The 21,219-nt window shown below is 42.0% G+C and overlaps 1 protein-coding gene across 2 annotated transcripts in view; it reads left to right on the forward strand.

The window, feature by feature from the left end:
• The window catches only part of MARF1 (meiosis regulator and mRNA stability factor 1), a 44,865-nt gene that overhangs the window by 15,440 nt on the left and 8,206 nt on the right, over positions 1-21,219 (forward strand). Inside the window, exons 8-24 of one of the 2 annotated variants that reach the window (XM_003790722.2) lie at positions 245-673; positions 869-1,026; positions 1,111-1,269; positions 2,537-2,726; positions 3,414-3,592; positions 4,747-4,827; positions 7,560-7,796; positions 7,904-8,023; positions 9,047-9,222; positions 10,716-10,936; positions 11,693-11,835; positions 11,989-12,122; positions 14,093-14,295; positions 14,980-15,207; positions 18,350-18,584; positions 19,542-19,547; positions 20,294-20,326. In XM_003790722.2, the coding sequence (XP_003790770.1) occupies positions 245-673; positions 869-1,026; positions 1,111-1,269; positions 2,537-2,726; positions 3,414-3,592; positions 4,747-4,827; positions 7,560-7,796; positions 7,904-8,023; positions 9,047-9,222; positions 10,716-10,936; positions 11,693-11,835; positions 11,989-12,122; positions 14,093-14,295; positions 14,980-15,207; positions 18,350-18,584; positions 19,542-19,547; positions 20,294-20,326 (2,932 nt within the window). Of the gene's footprint in view, positions 1-244; positions 674-868; positions 1,027-1,110; positions 1,270-2,536; positions 2,727-3,413; positions 3,593-4,746; positions 4,828-7,559; positions 7,797-7,903; positions 8,024-9,046; positions 9,223-10,715; positions 10,937-11,692; positions 11,836-11,988; positions 12,123-14,092; positions 14,296-14,979; positions 15,208-18,349; positions 18,613-19,541; positions 19,548-20,293; positions 20,327-21,219 lie in introns of those variants that run through there. The other variant, XM_023513786.1, reaches the window with a different exon arrangement.

Here is a 21,219-nt window from a genome sequence, read left to right on the forward strand (position 1 = left end):
AGGTGTATCTTTTCCGGATATTTTATGGAAGTAGAATCATGTACTATGCAAACTCCTGTGCTTAGCATCTTCTTTAAAACAACATTCAGCACTAGTGTACCTTCTGCCATCTAAATCTCACTCCCCTCCCCTCCTCTCCTAGGTTGTTAGCTAAAGTGTAGAAGTAACTTACTGTTCTTCTTAGTTGGAAATTCATGTATGCCCTTGAGTTAACCTGATGTAATACTTTTTTCCTCTGTATTAGCAGTGCCACACTCTGCTCTATGTTTATAACCTACCAGCAAATAAAGATGGCAAGAGCATCAGCAATCGGCTCAGACGCCTGTCCGATAACTGTGGTGGGAAAGTGCTGAGTATCACAGGCTGCAGTGCCATTCTCCGCTTCATAAACCAGGATAGTGCAGAGCGGGCTCAGAAGCGAATGGAAAATGAAGATGTCTTTGGTAATAGGATCATTGTGTCATTCACTCCAAAAAATAGAGAACTCTGTGAAACAAAGAATTCAAATGCAGTTGCTGATAAAGTGAAGTCTCCCAAAAAACTTAAGAATCCAAAATTGTGCCTCATCAAAGATGCAAGTGAACAATCTTCCAGTGCCAAAGCCACGCCTGGAAAAGGGTCACAGGCAAATGCTGGATCTGTGACAAAAAATACAAATATTAAAAGTTTACAGGTAATTTTGATACCTCCTGCTTTCTGAAGTTTATGGTAGGTTTGGTTTCTTTGTATTTTGTGTACCCACTTGCTTTGGTGTGCCCTTTTATTATTTCTGTTTTTGATAATGCTAAAAGTCAGTTGTTTTTAGTACAGGACCTAACACATCTTGGGTGATTAAATTTTAAAGCCTGCTGCACTTGTATCTTTTAAGGAGCTATGCCGCATGGAGTCAAAAACTGGCAATAGAAGCAGTGAACACCAGCAAGGTCACCTGAGGCTGGTGGCACCTCCTCCTGGTACATCAAGTACTACGGTGCCGGCACCTAAAAGCTCCGGGATGGCAGAATCGGTTTACAAAACCAGTCAGAAGTATGTTGAATTCCTCTTTCTCACAGTCGCTGCTTTAATGTGATAAAAACATAACCTTTTCCCTTCAATCTTCCCCTCTGTTAGAAAAGAGAACCTCAGTACCCGAAGTGTTACAAGTTCTCCTGTAGAGAAAAAAGATAAAGAGGAGACTGTATTTCAAGTGAGTTACCCATCTGCTTTTAGCAAGTTGATTGCATCAAGGCAAGTTGGTCCTCTGCTCTCCTCTCAGTCTTGGTCTTCTAGGTAAGTCCAGCTTCCTGGCCCTTGGGAATGGTTACATCAGTGGGGTGGGTTATGAAATATGGTACATTTCAAGCAACACATAAATGCACAAATAAAGATAAGTCTTCCATCCCTGTTGCACCAATCTCTTTCCTCCAGTAGTCGTCGCTAACATGTAGAGGCAGTCCTTCTTGCCATGTCTCCCTTTTCTATGTGGTAACCTTGGTAAGCAGAGGTCAGACAGGGAAGCCTGACCCGGAGTTCCTGGCCAGTGGTGGAAGCATGTTCAGATGTCCTTGTTTTCATCTTACTTAGAAAAAAGCCCAAACTAGGCATTCACTGGCTAGTCTTAATTTTTTTTTTTTTTTTTTGAGACAGAGTCTCATTTTGTCGCTCTCAGTAGAGTGTCGTGATGTTACAGCTCACATCAACCTCGAACTCTTAAGCAATTCTCTTGCCTCAGCCTCCCAAGTAGCTAGGACTACAGGCATCCACCATAATACCTGTCTATTTTTTTGAGATGGGGTCTTGCAATCACTCAGGCTGGTCTCGAACCTGTGACCTCAGGTCTCACTCTGGCTCAGGCTGGTCTTGAACTCATAGGCTCAGGCAAATTTACCTACCTTGGCCTCCCAGAATGCTAGGATTACAGGTGTGAGCCAGGGCACTTAGCCCTTACCTAGGCTTTCTAAACTCACACCAAGTAATTCTTGAGGCCTAAAAGATAAAGGAGCCATCGGTGTGTTACAGTCCCCCTTTTTTGTGAGCCCCTTTTTTGCGTTGCATTCATTCTGCTGAGTTGGTAAGAATCACTATAGACAGTGTCTGTGGACTTGTAAAATGGTATCTAAAAATCCACATTAAAGTTTTCCTTATATGCAGGAGGACTGCAGTATATGAACAAGAATATCTGACTTTTTTAGAGCCACAAGGGAGGTTAAATGACTTAAATTGGTGTCATAGGCTAATTTCCTAAGAATAAATGCCCCAATGCAGAAGTTAATTTATCAGGGCTGCCTGTAATTTTTGCATTTAGCTTTTAATAATCCAATGAAAGAAAACTTGAATAAATGTATTGGTTGTTAATAAGGGATCAGTAGCACTTTTGACAGTAAGTGTAAAAATCAGTGTATGTTTAAGATTAAAAACACATTTGAAAACAAAATGTTTGCTTTGGTGGTTTTGTAAGAAAGCTGTTTCTAGATAGAGTTGCGTACAGCCTAAATGATAAAGCCTGAATACAAAGACCAGATTTTTAAAAATAATCTCAAATGTGTGTTTTAAGCAGGAGTGTGTCTCCAAACCTTTTAAACAGAGCTTCCCCACTTGCTTTCAACATTGCAAATTCGAGCAGTGGAGCTGACTGCCCAGACCCATTTGCAAATGGTGCTGACATCCAGGTCAGCAATGTAGACTACAGATTATCCCGGAAGGAGCTACAGCAGCTTTTGCAGGAAGCATTTTCTAGGCATGGCAAGGTAACCTTTTCCCTCTTGTTCTTGTTTTTGTTTTACTCTTATGATGGAATTTCAAGTCAATAGAACTTATTTAATACACATAACCACAGCTAGGATATAAGTGTGACTGAACAGGTTTGTGCTCCTTCCTTTTCTCTATTGTCCTTGGGATGGTGTGGTACATAATAGCTTTTAGGATAGCCCCACAGAGCAAGAAACCTAACGGTGAGAAGTGCTCATCATACACAGGGATTTAAATGACAGTTGGGTAAATAAAAGGTAATGGGTTTTAATGAGCTCTACCTGCTGAAATACACAAATAGGGTTCTGAAATAATGTTCGTTGTTTTTGTGTCTTACTGTATTTGACTCGGTTTTTAGATATAGTTTGCTAAAAATGTATCTTTTACATATTTTTAAAATGGCTATGCCCTGGGTTTTGCAAGGTTTGGAGAAGACCCCAAAGACTCCTTCCAGGTGTTGGCCTCTGAATCTGCCTTAGAGAGCTGTGTCTGTGCCACAAAGGCAGACAGACCAGGCCAGTGTCACATCTCTGAAGGTCACTCCATCCTCACCTCCTTACATAATGGTCGGTAGAAGGGCAAAGCACTAAAGTCCACAAACGTTTTTCTTACTGATTCACCTTTGGTTTTAAGATGACAAGGTTCTGGGTGGACATAGAATTCTTTTTTCCTTTCTGCTATTGTAGGTAAAGAATGTTGAACTCAGCCCCCATACAGATTATCAGCTCAAAGCTGTTATTCAGATGGAAAACTTACAAGAAGCAATTGGTGCAGTGAATAGCCTTCACAGATACAAAATTGGCAGCAAGAAGATCCTGGTTTCACTTGCCACAGGAGCTGCTAATAAATCACTCTCTTTACTGAGGTAAGAAACAAGCTATTTATTTCAGGAAATAACATTTGTCCCAGAAATAATTTTAGAAATAGTAAAAGTGGGATCTATTACATTTCCAACTCTCTTATGATGATTGTACCTGCAATAATGCTTCTTTTTGATTCATAGAGTTAGGAGTAAGCCATTTGACTTTTGTTCAAGTCATTAATCAAAGATGAAGTACAGCTTAAACTTAACAGGCACTGGTGAATGAAATAATAAGCCACATGTTCAGAATAGATATAAAAGTAGTAGACCTCTATAATAAAAGCTTATAAGCCTGAGAAGTATTACTTCAGATTTTAGTAGAAAGTGGATTTGTCTACAAAGGTTAGTTAGCTAGGCCAACAAAGCTGCAAGCTCTCAACTTGTAGATATATCCTTAATGTCGAAGAAGACACCCAGCCTCATAAGTCTACATTGAGACAATGTCAGTCTTAGGAATCAGGCGATGATTTTATTCATAATGAGATTTGATTCTTCTTTGGCTCTCCCTGTTTTAGGGGGAACTAGTAAAATAGGAGCCACTACTGGATGTCTGTTGGGATGATAAAGGATATTTTCTCTAATTTGAACTTCAATAATACTTAGAATAAAAATAATACTAAAGAAAATTTGGAAAGTTCAGAAACACAAAAGAGCAGGGGAAAAAAATCCATCATCTATAAAGATGTGGCTTAAAGCTAATTACCACTAACAGTTAGCATTTTCTTTTTGGTTGCTGGGTTTTTCCCCATTGAGTGGTTTTTGGTGCGTTTTGGTTTTTTTAAACTGTAGTTGAGATTACATTGTATGCCATTGTATATCCTCAGCTACAGGAATTCCACTCACATGTACCTAACTTATAAACTGCAATATAGCAAGAGATTGTCATATTGTTCTTTCTTTTGCTCTTGATTAGAAGTGTCTTTTTGTTCCATGGGTGTGGAAAGCTCTGTGTCTGATAAAAATCCTAGTGTGGGACTTAATATTATTTCATTGGCTTGTCCCTAAAATCCTGTCTTTAAATTTTTCTGGAAAATAAATTCTGACATACCCGCAACTGGTAAATTTTTTCACATACTAATTTTATGAACTCGGTTTCTAAGATGCAGTCTGTAATGTAGAACAATGGTTTGTTCTCTAATTAAGTTTTTGTCTTACAGTGCAGAAACAATGTCTATTCTTCAGGATGCTCCTGCCTGTTGTCTGCCGCTTTTCAAATTTACAGATATCTATGAAAGAAAGTAAGTCAGGACTTTTCATTGTTTCACTTAGTACTGATTGGCGACTTAACATGTACAAAACCATTTTCGTGATTCTTGAGGAACTAGCAGTCTGGTAGAGGAAATGAGACAAAGACACTGGAGTTCAGGTTTTTCTTGAGGCTGGGCATGGTGGCTGACACTTGTAATACTGGCACTTTGGGAGACTGAGATGGAAGGATCACTTGAGGCCAGGAGTTGGAGATCCTGGGCAACATAGCAAAATCCCGTCTCTACAAAAATAGAAAGATTAGTCAAGTATAGTGGTACATGCCTATAGTTCCAGCTCCTTGGGAGGCTGAGGCAGGAGGGTGCTTGAGCCCTGAGTTCAAGGTTGCAGTGAGCTATGATTGCACTCCTGCACACTAACCTAGGCAAGTGCAGTGATGTAATATCTTAAAAAAAAAAAATCAAATCATATTTAACAAACTTTTTTTTTTTAAGAGTCTCACTCTTTTGCCTTGGGCATAGTGTAGTGATGTTATCATAGCTCACTGCAACCTCAAACTCCTGGGCTCAAGCAACCCTCCTGCCTCAGCCTTCTGAGTAGCTGGGACTACAGATGTGCTTCATGTCACCTGCTAACTTTTCTATTTTTAGCAGAAATGAGGCCTGGGGTCTCGCTCTTGGTTAGGCTGGTCTCAAACTCCTGACCTCAGGAGATCCTCCTGCCTCAACCTCTTGGGATTACAGGCATTAGCCACCATGTCCAGCTTTTAACATACATTTTAAAACCACTTTCATTTTTAGCAAATTTAGACTTAACAGTCCCTACAGCTATACTTTCCCCTTCCTAATTGATTAGTTTTTATATTTACTGAGTGAACATTTTTAGGCACTAGACTGAAAGCTGTAAGATGAAAGGGTCTGGCTGTGACTTAACACTGTATTCTTAGAATAGCATAATAGATGTTCAGCAAGTAATAGTGGAATAAAAGACTGAGGCACTGCAGAGAATGCAGAGCTGGGCAAGCTGGAGCCCTTGTCCTTGAGGAGCTTATGTCTAAAAAGGAAGAGAAGATGCTCACAGATGTTTACATGACGTGAAGACAACTGTCATTGAAAAGGAGGAGCACAGAGGAGAAGATGCCTTCAGGTATAGAGGAGAGGAAGAACGAGGAGCTTGACCTTTACTCAGTGGATTATAAGGAGCCGCCATAATGTTGGGGGAACAGAGAGGAAAAAGGTGTGGTGATGGCAGCCATGTCTTCAGGACGGCTCTTTGATGGCAGTTGTGTCTGGGGTGGCATCAGCAGGGGTGGGAAGAGGCAAAGACGGGAAAGTGTTGCCCCAGCCCTATTTCTGAGCAGATTCTGTGGGGACAGAAAGAACTAGGTGCCACAGAGATTTCAAGTGTCAAGTGAAACAGGGATGGGTTAACTAGTTTTATGTAGCAAATAAGGTAAAAAGTAGGTCTTTTTGATTCTGAACCTTGGATGACTAGGAGGATGGTTACATAGTTAAACTGGAAGTAGGGAAATAAAGCATGATGAGGAGGTACAGTGAGTTTTTGATCTTGGTTTTGGACATACAAGTTTGAGGAAACCATTGGAGTAGGTGGGTAGAGAGTTCAAGTGGTCTGCACATTGGGAGGCTCCCTTAGGAGAGAAGTCAGTTCTGAGAGTGTGGCAGTCATTTGCTTAAAGGTGATCCTGAAAGACTTGGAAACAAATAGATCAAAGGGAGGTGACCTGAATGGTATGTCACCAGGGCCAGGAGAGAGGGCAAGAGTCCAGTGGAAAGGGTATTAGGAGGAAGATGTGTGGAGAGAGCATGTCAGGAATGGGCAAACTTGAGGGCCCAAGGAGAGATGTGTGAGGCTTAGGGATGAGGTAGAGGCCGCAGGTAACTGTAGAGGCGTTAACTGCATAGTCGTGTGGATGAAAGCCAAGGGAGAAGGAGCGAGACTGGGTGGTGACACAGCAGAAGCAGGTCCTGAGAGACAGCTGACAGCATACAAGACAATGAGCGAGTGCACAGATCTGCATCATGTGGGGAGCGCACGAAGGACTGGGTTTTGGTAGAGGGGATCTGTGTGTGTGTTCAGGGCGTGGGCAATAATCAGTGGACAGGCAGTGGGACGAGCAGTGAATCAAGGCCTGTCCACACTGAATCACCTTTAATCCTCACATCAACTCTATGTAACCCATCACTATCACTCCATTTTACAGATGGAAAATGAGGGTTGTATCACTTGACTACCGTCACACAGGTTAGAGTTGAATGAAAATGTGAGCTCTGATCTGCCCATTTCTGGAGACTATGCTTTTAAGTTCTGAGTGTGAAAGATACAAGTCAGGCATCTTAGAGGACGTGTAGGCCATGCACTAGGGCATGGGCGCAGGGAGAGGGTAACATACTGGCAGAGGAGAGAGGGGTGGTGAAAGGTAGTACAGTGGGCATTGGAAATAAAGGGAGCCATATTGAGAGAGAGCCTATCAACTCTTATCTTTGAAAACTAGGTGCGGTTACTTATAGAAGCTGAGCAGCGGGTAGGTACCACATAGTAGAATCATTATAATGGGTATCGAGCCGGAGATAACTCAGAGTACCAAGTATCACTAGTTGGGTAGTAGGTGAATTCATAGTAGAATTACTCTAGTTTTACTTGTGAAGAGACAGAGGAACCATTCTTGGTCATAGCTCTTGATGTAAACAGGTGTTTCTGTGTGATCAAAGGAAAACATTCTAAGTCAATATCTCTCTTCTCTTAGGTTTGGGCACAAGTTGACCGTGTCAGATCTATATAAATTAACAGACACTGTCGCAATCCGTGAACAAGGAAATGGACGGCTGGTGTGTCTCTTACCCAGCAGTCAGGCCCGCCAAAGCCCCCTGGGGTCTTCCCAGTCGCATGACGGCTCCTCCACGAATTGCAGCCCAATTATATTTGAAGAGTTAGAATATCACGAACCTGTCTGCAGACAGCATTGCTCCAATAAGGATTTCAGGTATACCATCCCCCTTCTTTTAGAAAGAAACATCTGTTAGAATTACCTTGTGAACATTTGAGACCCCTGAGTGTTGTCAGCTGACTGTTTTGTTCTCTTTTCTTCAGTGAGCATGAATTTGATCCAGACTCTTACAAGATTCCTTTTGTGATTCTTTCTTTGAAGACATTTGCGCCTCAGGTTCATAGTCTTCTCCAGACCCACGAGGGCACTGTGCCTTTGCTAAGGTGACCATACCAAAGCCCTTATTGATGGAATGCCTTAGTCCTCCTTTTATAGAGAGCCTGTTCTCTTTGCACACACCTCTCCAATAAGTACTGTAAGGTACTTTATCTCAACGTTTTTAGCCTTCAGAGTACAGTCATGTCCTGCATAATGACATTTTGGCCAACAATACACCACATATAGGACAGTGGTCCCATAAGATTATAATTCCCTGGGTTTTTTCTGGACTTTTTCTAATACCACTATGTTATGGTTGCGTGCATTACAGCACAGTAACATGCTGGACAGGTTTGGAGCCCAGGAGCAGTAGACCATCTTAGATAGACTGTGTGTGTAGTGGGCTGTCCCATTTAGGTTTGTGTCAGTATATTCTGTGACATTAGCACAGTGACAAAACTGCCCAGTGATGTGTATCTCAGAACATAGTCCATCATTAAGCGACACATGACTCTATATCTGAAATGGGATCTTTTCAGTCAATATTTTAACAAAAACAAATGTATTTGTGCTAAATTTTAGAAACAAACATGAGCAGGACAGTGTGTTGTCAGGGAAGACATATAAGTGCTGTGGCAGAAAACTTCATAAATGCTAAGAGACTATACTCAGCCTCAAATACTTATAAATGTCTAGATGAGAGAGAAGAGTATTCTTGAAAAGTTCATTTAACCACTTCATGGACCATAATGGTAGGCTTACTACAAAGGCCAGCCCTAGATGGAGTGGCTTTAATGTCCCTGATAGGTTAAAGCAGAAGAATAACTGACTCAGAACACAGTGTCTATTTTTACACACACACCCCCTTTCTGGAAAACTGCCTGGTAAAATACCATCAGAGTGCATCAAAGAGGCCAGTACCACAGTGATTGCCTCCCTGGGACCTTAATTTTAGCATTCAAACCCAGATTGTGGGCACTGAAACAGAAATTATTAATGGATGTGTTAATTTAAAGCCTTTTATTTAGTGAGGGGCTTTGCTTTTCTGTTATTTTAATCTGGACTTTCTGTTTGTTCTCCTACTTCAGCTTTCCAGAATGTTATGCTGCAGAGTTTGGTGATCTAGAAGTAGTACAGGAAAACCAAGGGGGTGTTCCCTTAGAGCACATCATCACCTGCGTTCCAGGTGTAAACATTGCCACTGCTCAGAATGGCATCAAAGTTGTCAAATGGATTCACAACAAGCCCCCACCTCCCAACACAGGTTGGTGACAGATATTCAGTCCTCTGTCACATTGAGGTTACTCTTGGCTTTTTTAGACAGTAGTACTATTTATCAAGTGTGGAAGCACCATGGGTATCTCCTTAGATCTCCTAAAAACTCTAAAGTTCTGAGGGGTTGACAGCACTAGACTTTTTATTTTGGTTTGGTTTGGCTTTTCTTTTGAGATGGGGTCTCACCATATTACCCTGGCTAGTCTCAAATTTCCCAGGCTCAAGTGATTCTCCTGTTCAGCCTCCTGAGCAGCTGGGTCTGCAGGCACATAGCACTGTGCTTAGCAGAACTACATTATTTGAAAATACCAGCATGAATTATTTAAAATCTTTGAAACCCAAGTTTCATATGTGCAAATCTCTTTAGCTACCTCATTTTGTGGAGCTTTTGGGTTGTCAATTGACTGGCCTTTTAAAAATACTTTGAAGTCTCCAAAGGAAATATCTCTTAATGCAGATTTACCTTTGGAATTAGTTTGGTTAGCATTCTGACTTTGATAAATGTGAAAATAAATTTAACTTTAAATGTAAAGGATCAAGGAATTTGGACCTAGATGTAGGTGAGTATGCCCCAAGTTGTAAATGTCTAAAGCTGCTACCCATAAACAATGCTATAAATTGTTGCCTTTGTACAATTTATACGCACTTCTTTTTCTTTGATACCCAACTCTTTCTCCCTTTCTCTTCCCACCTCACCGTACCTTATAGGAAAAGATAACCAGGGAAGTCTGAGTCGGGTGGCTCTGAGAGAAATATTTACATTTAAGTTTTTTATCGAGCCCCCCTTTCCTCCCCCTTTCTTTCCCCTCAGTATTAGGCTCTTCAGGGGCCTGCAGATTATGCTGCTCCCTCCTCGCTCCTGTGCTGTGAGCCCATAAACCTCTTCTGCCTTTCTCTAAAGGTTTCTGTCTGATTATTTACACTTTTTTATTAAAACATTTTTTTAGGTATAAGCATTCGAGATAGCACAAAAACCTGTTTCTTACCAGTTTGTCATGTTAGTCTTAGAACGTTATTGCTTTCCATGGTTTTCTAGGTAACATTTTCAGCCACGCTAGGAGTAATTGTGCTCTTTTGGGCTACCTGCCTGATGATAAATTTATAACCTTGTTTCTTTGGAAAAGTATGTTCTGCATGTCCAAGTTACAAATGGATCCTTGAAATATAACCAGTTTCCAAACTGGAAACTCCCTGTGTATTTTCACTTACACTGTAAGTAACACCGTAGTGAACTGCACTTTATTTCAGCTACTTAACTTCAAGAATTCATGGGAAAGAATTTGCCACCCCATAAATAAGTTGGACTAACTAGCTGATGATATAGGAGCAAAGCATAGAAAGTGAGAAGTAAAGCAGCTACTGTATTTGGTTTGGTCTGTGTGTCCATGACTGAACTCAGGCTAGGACTGCAAGATTGGTTTCCTTCCTTCCAGCTGGTGAGGTCATGCTTTGTGTCTTATTCATGCTCCTTTTTTTTTGTAGACCCTTGGCTTCTGCGTTCTAAAAGTCCTGTAGGTAACCCTCAGCTGATCCAGTTCAGTAGAGAAGTGATCGACTTACTGAAGAGCCAACCGTCGTGTGTCATACCAATTAGTCATTTCATCCCTTCCTACCATCATCATTTTGCAAAGCAGTGCCGAGTATCAGACTACGGATATTCCAAGCTGATTGAATTATTAGAAGCAGTGCCTCATGTGTTGCAGGTAAGAAATGCTAGGGGATTATTTGTTTAGAGATGGAAATGTTCTTCCCTGGCTTTGGCTGCTCTGCCAAAGAGACAGCAATAGGTGGTAACCTAATTCCTGAGAAATCAGTTCTGAATAAAACAGCTTGTAAAAGTTTTCTTCAAAGTGCAGGAAACACAGGTAGCTTCTCAATTTTTTGGAAAGCTACAAGTTTACAACTTCTTAAGGAGCTGCTTAAGAGGACTGAGGAGTATTTTGCCTCTAATATAGACAGGGCTTCTTCCTTGTAGTGCTGCGCTCTCCAGAATTGTTGATTACAAGGTAACTGCTGTGAATATCTATGAGAAAGTCAAAGGCTTAATGTTTCTTATAAAGGAGTTGGAGACTAATTACTGTATTAGAGTATAGCATTCAATCCTATAGGCTTTGCCTATTAACTCATAGTTATTTATTTATAAACGTGTCTCACTTGTGGCTTGCAAACCTGTAGTTGTCTTTTAGAGACAAATTTAGTTGTACAGACTGTAATATGCTTTTCATTTCTATACCTACAACTATCTAGGAGAAAATAAGCAAGAGATAACAGGACCAGAAATTCAAGCAGTTAACTACTTTTGACTGTAAATCATTTTGTTGATTTACGTGTGTTTCATATTGCACACAGCATATGTATTCTTCAAGGCCAGTAACAGAAGAGAGAGCAAACTAGCAACTGGAAAGTTAGTATCTGCCAAGCTCTTATGAGTGTAAATAATCAAGGTATTTGGTTTGCAGATTCTTGGAATGGGCTCCAAACGTTTGCTGACCCTTACCCACAGGGCTCAGGTGAAGCGCTTTACTCAGGATTTACTGAAACTTCTCAAATCCCAGGCCAGTAAGCAAGTCATTGTGAGAGAATTCTCGCAGGCTTATCATTGGTGAGTTGATGAGAAGAATAAAAATGAGCAAATATTTCAAAACACTGTTCTCCCTGATTTTAAATATTTAACATTTCTTTTAAGTAATAGAAAATGTATATTTGTTTTATCAATATTACTCACTCTTTACCCATTTCCATTGTTAAAACCTAGGTGTTTCTCAAAAGACTGGGATGTTACTGAATATGGTGTTTGTGAGTTGACTGACATCATATCAGAGATTCCAGACACAACCATCTGCTTGTCCCAACAAGAGAATGAAATGGTGATTTGTATTCCCAAAAGAGGTATGCAGCTTTTATTCACTAGGAGGATGTTGTCTATCTCAGTAGTTATTTCAAAATGGAATGGTAAAGGGACTGCACTTTTTCTTCCCTCTCTATGGTTCCTGAAGCTTTTAGGAAAAGCACAGTTTGAAAACTACCCTGGTACACAGTCCTGCCCTGTGTTCTTCAGGGCAGGCAAAGCCTCTTGTCAAGAAGAAAAGCACACTAGTTTTTAGGAATCACTGTAAGGGATAAAAAGGTCATAACCACCACTTTTCTAAAATGCTTCCTTCAGCCTTTCAGTGGATATTTAAGCCATAGTCCCCGATTGGGAATCTGTTATCATGGCCATTGCGTGTCTCTTCTCTTTAACTCTGAGCTGCTTTACTGTGCATACTTGAGAAGGACTGAAACTCAGATAAATTTTTTTTTTTTGGAGACAGAGCCTCAAGCTGTCACCCTGGGTAGAGTGCTGTGGCATTCCAGCTCACAGTAACCTCCAACTCCTGGGCTTACGTGATTTTCTTGCCTCAGCCTCCCAAGTAGCTGGGACTACAGGCGCCCACCACAACTCCTGGCTATTTTTTGTTTGTAGTTGTCATTGTTGTTTGGTGGCCTGGGCTGGATTCAAACCCACCAGCTCTGGTGTATGTGGCTGGCACCTTAGCTGCTTGAGCCACAGGTGCGGAGCCTCAGATGAATGTTTCATTTTGTCTTTCAAATTTCAGTAGTTCTAGTTCAGATCTGGGAAATAGGATAGTTAAAAATAAATCTAGACCAAGCGAGGTGGCTTAGACTTGTAATCCCAGCACTTTGGGAGTCCGAGGCAGGGGAATTGCTTGAGCCAATAGTACAAGACTAGCCTTGACAATATCAAGGCCATTGGGCAACATAAGGAGGCCCTATCTCTACAAAAAAATTATAAATTAAGTTAAAAATTAAAAAATAGCCATGGTGGTACATGCCTGTAGTCCTAGCTCCTTGGGAGGCTGAAATGGGAAGATTTTGAGCCAAGGAGTTTGAGGTTACAGTGAGCAGTAGGCACACAGTTGCACTCTAGCTTGGGTAATAGAGTGAGACCCATGTCAGATCAATCAATTAATCAATCTACGTGCAGTTGACAAATAACATAGGTTAGGAGAACGTAGATCTACTTACATGTAGATGGAAAGTATAGCATTGGAGGTATGTGAGGCTCTCATATACAGAAGTGTCTACTTTCCATATCTGTGGGTTCTGTAGGGCCAACTGTGGGACTTGAGTGTATGAGGATTTCGTGTCCGTGAGGGTATTGGAACCAATCCCCTGTGAACACTGAGGGCTGACTGTATTGTCAGGTATTCCTACTGTTATCAGTAGCTCTTAAACTGCCCCAACAGAACACTGGTGTCCATGAAATCATCGGATTCCAGAGCTAAACTCAATGATGTTAGTCTTTCTCCCATTCTAACTTAAAATTATATTAAAATTTGATAGAAACAATAATCTAAGTTTAAGCTTTTTCTCTCTCCTCTTTCTGTTCAACTGTTGAAGCTTGATACTTTTTTCTGCTAGCAAGTTCTCACTGAAGTTCAAATGAATAAACAGAAAGCATATGAGTATTTAAATTTGTGATTTTATAGAAATAATTTCTAGATTACTTTTTTTAAGTACAGAGACCTATGTGCATGTCATGTTCATATATGTGGGGTTGATATAGGATGGTAGCTAGATAATGGTTTCAACCTTGTAAGATGACATGTTTATATGTGTATTTTGTAGCATCATGAACTCCCAGTAGTCTGTCCTTGAACATGTTTGAGAACCATTTGCAAAGAGGGAAGAGTATATGGGTTTTTTAGGTTGTATGTTTTAAGAAGGTAAAGATTCTATCTCTTGTATACTCTGAATGGGACTTAACCACAATGTGAATGTTAAACACATGAATGGGTAGAAAAAGATCATGGTTTATGTTTGTTTATTTGTTGGTTTTGTTTTGCTTTCTTGTAAAGAACGTACCCAGGATGAAATAGAAAGGACAAAACAATTCTCCAAGGATGTTGTAGATTTGCTGCGTCACCAACCCCATTTCCGGATGCCCTTTAATAAATTTATTCCCTCTTACCATCACCATTTTGGCCGGCAATGCAAACTTGCATACTATGGGTTTACCAAGCTACTTGAACTTTTTGAAGCCATACCTGATATTTTACAAGTGAGTGAAGAAATTCTAATTATTAATGTGTTTATCTGGACAATATGTAGGAACCTTTTTTTCATTTTCAGAACCTAGGAAATAGGGAGTTACAAAAAAGGGTGAAATTCTGAAATGTTCTAATCAGAGAAGCTATGTTGTTGACCCATTAGTTTTTAAGTTAATATATATTTTTTCTTTTAACAAAGAATTACTCTTCAAACTTTTTAGGGTAATTATTGAAAAAAGGATTAAAGAGTTTTATTTCTGTATTTTATTTCTATACATTAGTTTTATGCTTTTTACATCTCTTGTGGTGAAGGTGGGGATGGTGCATGAGGGGATGACAGTGATAAGTGGTTAAGCTATTATTAAGTTAAGCTATATTTCTGTCATTTATTTCATTAATATTATTTTTGACTCCTGAAGTGTTTTTTAAAAATTTTTATTATGGTAAAATAACACAACAGCCTAGAATTGACCATCTTAGCCATTTTTAAGCCTATAACTCAGTAAGTGTTAAGTACATTCACATTGTTGTGTGACCCATCTCCAGAATGCTTTCATCTTGCAAAACTAAAACTGTGCTCATTAAATAATACCTGTTTTTTTGTTACTTGTCATACACAGTTTTATGCTATTTAATTCCATGAATAGCTATAACCTGTTCATTTTCCTTTTTCTCCTCCTTGTGTATTTTCCAAGGTATTGGAATGTGGAGAAGAAAAAATTCTTACTTTGACAGAGGTAGAGCGGTTCAAAGCTCTGGCTGCCCAGTTTGTTAAACTCCTTCGGTCCCAGAAAGATAACTGCCTTATGATGACAGATTTACTCACAGAATATGCTAAAACTTTTGGTTACACATTTCGTCTCCAAGACTATGATGTCAGTTCAGTTTCAGCTTTAACACAGAAACTCTGCCACGTTGTAAAGGTAAATAAATTTCTTTTCCTCATTGGGAAGTTTGCATGTGCTTTAGCGTTTCCGTGTTTACACCTTGTGCTGTGTGCTGTCGCTTCCCAACTTGTGTGTATCATTAGTACCTTACCAGTTAACAGGAGGTGACCTAGTTTGGCAGTGTGGATTTTTTAGTCTTCCTTTTGTGTGCTTATTATGGCCTTGCTAGTAATACCTTTCTGAACTGATGAGGTGACTTTTTGTTCCAGGGTATTTATTCTCAGGTATGTCAGTCTCAGTATTGCTCACCTAAAGTCGAGTCCTTCTAGACAGATCTTTGTCTCTGAAGTTCTTAGGAGACTGTAAGCACATACCATATCCCTTCCCCTTTCCAGGTTCTGACCCACTTAAGAGTAGGTTTAGGAACAAACAAGGTCTCAGAATTGGCTTTGTTGCTGGTAACGCTGTGGTAGAGAAGGCAGCTTCCTCCTCTGGACTCAACTGACCCTCTCAGTCCCAGAGCAGCTGCCGGTTTTCAGGCCACCTCCCCCACGGGACCAGGGAAAGTTACTACCAAGAGGAAGAAAGGGAAAGGGAACATGAGGTGGAGGCACCTCCAGTCACGGGTCTGGAAGGAATCTGTTAGGTACTGGCTGGTTGGAGGAGGAAGAACCTTCACAGGAGACGGAGAAGCTGAGAGAGTAGGAAGCACGCTAGGAGAGTGGGTCATCCCCAAGCCAAGGAAGAGGAGTGGCCAGCAGTGCCACGTGCTGCTGGAAGGGCACAGTGACCGGGACTAACTTGACCTTTGGCTTCAGCTAAGTGGAGCTAACCAGTAGTATTGGCCAGAGCAGCGGCAACATTAGTGTGGTGTGGGGACAGAAGCAATGCTGGAGTAGGCCGAGGAATGAGGAGAGGCAAGAAGGTGGTGCCAGGTCATCTGGCAGCTTCTCGGTCTGTTTGCTTGTGAAAGAAAGAGCTGAGGTCACAGCTGGAGGCTGTGGATGGAGGGAGCAAATGCCGGTTGGCTTTTCCGAGTTGGAGAGACTTGAGCATGTCTGAGAGCCACTGTGGAGGATCTGCTTAAGAGAAAGATGAATATACTGAGTGAGAGCAGCCCAAGGGCTGCTCGTCCTGAGGACGCAGGAGATGCGGGACCAGCATTCAGAGGAAGGAAGCATAGCTCTTACATTAACATTAGGGACAGGAGGCGCTGGCAGGGTGGGTAAAGCAAGGGTGGTTTTGCAGAGAAGGGAGTTACTTTCCACAAGCTATTTTTTCATCAAGTGGAAGGTACAATCAGCTGCACAGAGGGAAAGAAAGACAGGACTCAAGACAGGAGTGTGGAAAAGGTCCGCTATTGTTGCAGTGAGTGTGGGAGTGGCTTGACCTGGAAGCCAGTAGGGTGCAGGGATCCTGAGAGTGCACTGGGCTTGGTGCCGTGGTAGAGCAGTTCAGGTGCAAGTCCCAGGATGCTGGTGGTGTTGGGTTCAGGATGGCAGTTTGTCAGATGAGTGCATGGGAAAAGCAGAAGGACAGAGGATTTACAGTATTGACAAGAATGTCAGCGCCAGGATGTGATAAAAGAGGGGAGTGGGGAAAGGAGCGGTGGGAGGTGGTGGCGCTGTGAAGGATCTCTTTTCACCCTCTGCTTTCTTTTTCACATGGCAGGTTTGAGTCATTGATTTAGGAAGCGGCCTATGACCCTGGAGATGGGTGTCTGCAGTGGCATTTAATAGAAGAGGATGTCACTGGAGATGACAGATGAGGAACTCAGAGGCCCTGGTGTAGGACAGGTCCTTGGATGCCTGTTTTCCCAGGATGATGAAAGCATAGGCTAATTGGACAGGAAGACTCTTAAGATGTGGTCAGAGGCTTTGATGAATGAGGGCAGGTGGCTAGGAAGCTGGGCATGGGCAGCAGTAGTGGGGAGAAATGAGAGACTCCTGTGTGCCTCCCAGTTGCCCCTTAGGGTTCCTGATGAGCTTCTCAAACCCTACTGCTGAGAATCTGATAGAGTTAGTCTGAGTGTACTCTGAGCATGGGCAAGGTGTTAGTGCATCACCAGGATAGAGAATCAAAGAAACCATCTAAGAAGCATCAGAGGAGCAGGCTTTTGTTGTTTGTTTCCTTAAAAGCCCACAACAATAGTAGTTATCTGGGTGTCCAAGACTTGGACTCCCCCAGACTTGTATCTGTTGCTTGATCAAACTCCCACTGCAGAAGAGGAAATCTGATAAGTGGGGCTGGAGTCAGCCGACTGCTCTCTTGCCTTGACTCCAGGCCCATGTGAGAACCAGATGGAGACGTCTTGGTCTTGAGGTGGCTTGTCATGTGCTATCCAGAGCCCCAAAGAGTTCTCAGCCTTTACACTAGGGTCAAGGGGCAGTAAGGCTGTAGTGGTGAGCATTGGTTTGACTGCTGTTGCCTGAGCAGCATGTGCACGGAAGCCCTACCTGTGTCAGCACCAGGAGAGGCTGAGCATAGACTCTCCCACCCAAGGGCTGCTGGTCTCTGTCACCACATACTTATTTACATGTTGCTCAGTCCCCAAATGCTAACTTGTGTCCTGATGTGCTTAATCACTTAAATCCTTTATTGCTTTGAAAATCTGAAGTAATTAAGGAGTAGACATGTTTTAGTTAGAAATGAAAATATTAGCTTTTGGTCAGTAGTAACAAACTAGAAAAATGGAGCTGGCCTTGTAGTCAGAATGGGTTTGCCATGTGAGTGTCACCCATGGTCTCTCCTCCCCTCTCACAACCCTCCTTAGAGCACAGCAATCCTTAGTCCATGAGCTTGGGCCAGTGGATGTCAGCTGGCTGCTCTACCTCTCTCTCAGAGCGAGGAGTGGAAGAATGAATGAAGTATTAAAGAGAACAACAGCAGTTTCTTCCCCCATTATTGCACTAAGAGAGGGAATGGTTTTCATGGAATTTTTTTGTTATGGACTAGCAGAGAGGGACAGAACAATTCCTGCTCCACTCCCTTCTAAAGTATTGGTCTGGTGTCCCAAAGAAGCTAAAAACAAACTCAGTAACTTTATTTCAGTGTAAGAGAAAAAATGAGAGATTTTTCATCAGTTAGTCTCATTAACCAAAATGAAATTAGCTGAGTTGGGTCTGACCCAGCTTGTGTCACTTGAGTTCTGAAAGGTTTGAATTCTCATTTTCCTCAGGTTGCTGATATAGAATCTGGGAAACAGATTCAGCTGATCAATCGCAAGTCTCTGCGATCTCTCACTGCCCAGTTACTGGTCTTATTGATGTCTTGGGAAGGAGCCTCTTATCTTTCTGTTGATGAGCTCAAGAGACATTATGAAACCACCCACAGTACTCCTCTCAACCCCTGTGAATATGGATTCATGACCTTGACCGAACTTCTAAAAAGTCTGCCTTACTTAGTTGAGGTATGCATGTTATGGGATCTTTAGAACCATCATATTGAAAAGTGGGTGTTTCAGGGGCGGCGCCTGTGGCTTAAAGGAGTAGGGTGCCAGTCCCATATACTGGAGGTGGCGGGTTCAAACCTGGCCCTGACCCAAAACTGCAAAAAAAAAAAAAATACTTGGGCAGTGCCTGTGGCTCAAGGAGTAGGGCTCTGGCCCCATATACCGGAGGTGGCGGGTTCAAACCTGACCCCGGCCAAAAACTGCAAAAAAAAAAGAAAAGAAAAGTGGGTGTTTCGGGATTACCTACTGGTTTAGATTAGAATGTGTAAAGCTGGAGGGAGTCCTAGAAATCTCTAAGCCAAACTGGTCATGTTATAGATGAGTAGACTGAGGCATAGGGCAGGGAAGGGAGTCCTCTGAATGAGGGCACTGGCTCCTGAAGCTTAGACTGCACAGGTCTGGATTTTGCTGCTGTTGTATCTTTCTGAATAAGGTGTGATGGGATCACTGAAATTTGCCACTGAAAAAGGAGGCACCAGGACCAAATGGGTTAACAACTGAGTTTTATCTTTTGCATCTTCGCTTCCATGATGATAACAAAAGAAGGAACAATGGTCGTGCCAAAAAGGGCTATGGCCATGTGCAGTGTATTCACTGCATGAACTGTGCGCGGTGCGGGCCCAAAGACAAAGCTATAAAGAAGTTCGTCATTGGGAACCTAGAGGAGGCCACAGCTGTCAGGGATATGTCTGAAGCGAGTGTCTTTGATGCCTTTGTGCTTCCCAAGCTCTGTGTGAAGCTACATTACTGTGTGAGCTGTGCTATTCACAGCAAGGTAGCCAGGAACCATTCTCAGGAAGCCTGCAAGGACTGAACACCTCCACCCTGATTTAGACCTGAGAGCTGCATACACAGGTTGAACCTCTGTCTGCACTGTGTATGCAGCTCTCTCTACCAGGATTGGCCCCTTCTATTTGAGACACAGGTTTCCCACTTTCATACCCTACTCGCACTTGTTTGCAGGTGCTGTCCCATGACCTCCACCAAAGCCCATGTAAGGAGTTGAGTCCTTAAGGACTGAAGAAGAACTATCCTTTGGGGAAAAATAAAATGGAAATTAAACCGAAAAAAAAAAAAAATTGAATTTTAACTAACTCTCAACAGATAACTCCAACTTTACAGAAAAAAAAATGTATATATTCTAGGGGTGTATAAATTCTACAGGTGAGGTGGCTCACACTGTAATCCTAGTGCTATGGGAGGCCAAAGTGGGAGAATCCCTTGAGCTCAGGAGTTCGAGACCAGCCTGAGCAAGAGTGAGACCATGTTTCTACAAAAAATAGAAAAATTAACTGTGTACTGTGGTGGTTGCCTATAATCCCAGCTACTTGGGAGGCTGAAGCAGGAGGATCACTTGAGCCCAAGAATTTGAAGTTGCTGTGATGCCACTGCACTCTAGCCTGGGCAATAGAGTGAGACTCCCAAAAAATTAAATTAAGGCCAGACATGGTGGCTGTAACCCTACCACTTTGGGAGGCCCACGCAGGCAGATTGTTTGGATTCAGGACTTCAAGACCAGCTGGAGCCAAGTAAGATTTTATCTCTAAAAATAGCCAGGCACTGTGGCAGGAACCTTTAGTCCCAGCTACTTGGGATACTGAGGCAAGAGAATTGCTTGAGCCCAAGAGTTCGAGGTTGCTGTGAGCTAGGATACCATGGTACTCTATCAAGGTGACAAAGTGAGACTCTGTCTCAAAAAAAAAAACAACAATTTAAAATTTAAAAAATATTCCAGGCCACAACAAAAGGTGCAGGGGTGGGGTAAGCTTAACACTTTTATGAAGCCAAAGTAACTTTACTATTGAAAACCAGATATGGTCCCTTACATAAAAGCAATCCTAGCTATTTTTAAAGAATGCTAAATATTGTCTAGCATCAGTGTTTCTTGTAAAACCAGTTTAGGAGATGAGGTTTAAAGTCCTCCATCGACAGCCAGGCATGGTGGCTCATGCCTGTAATTCTAGCACCTGGCAGGCCAAGGCAGGTAGATTGCCTGAGCTTACAAGTTCGAGACCAGCCTGAGCCAGAGTGAGACCCCGTCTCTTCAAAAAGTAGCCAGGCTTTGTGGGGAGTGCCTGTAGTCCTAGCTGCTTGGGAGGCTGAGTCAAGAGACTCACTTAAGCTCAAGAGTTTGAGGTTGAGACTCTACCAAGCTTGAGACTCTCTCAAAAAAAAAAAGAAAGTGCTCTGTCTGCACTGTGTATGCAGCTCTCTCTACCAGGGTTTGCCCCTTTTGTTTTAGACACAGGTTTCCCAGTTTCATTCCCTTCTTGCACTTGTTTGCTGAAGGCTGTAGCCTTCTCTTAGAGCAGCAGTTCTCAACCTGTGGGTCGCGACCCCTTGGTAACAATGAAAATACATCCTGCATATCAGATATTTACATTACGGTTCATAACAGTAGCAAAATTACAGTTATGAAGTAGCAACGAAAATAATTTTATGGTTGGGGGTCACCACAACATGAGGAACTGGCATTAGGGAGGTTGAGAACCACTGTCTTAGAGCATATCCTTGAATGACTCCCTCCTCTTCCTCAGGTTATTGCCCATTTTCAAATCACCTTTGGGCCTTTTCATCCTCAGCTGGAGCCGGCTTTC

This window comes from Otolemur garnettii, unplaced genomic scaffold (assembly GCF_000181295.1).
Source record: "Otolemur garnettii isolate 467f Iridium unplaced genomic scaffold, OtoGar3 scaffold00044, whole genome shotgun sequence".
Lineage (NCBI taxonomy): Eukaryota > Metazoa > Chordata > Mammalia > Primates > Galagidae > Otolemur > Otolemur garnettii.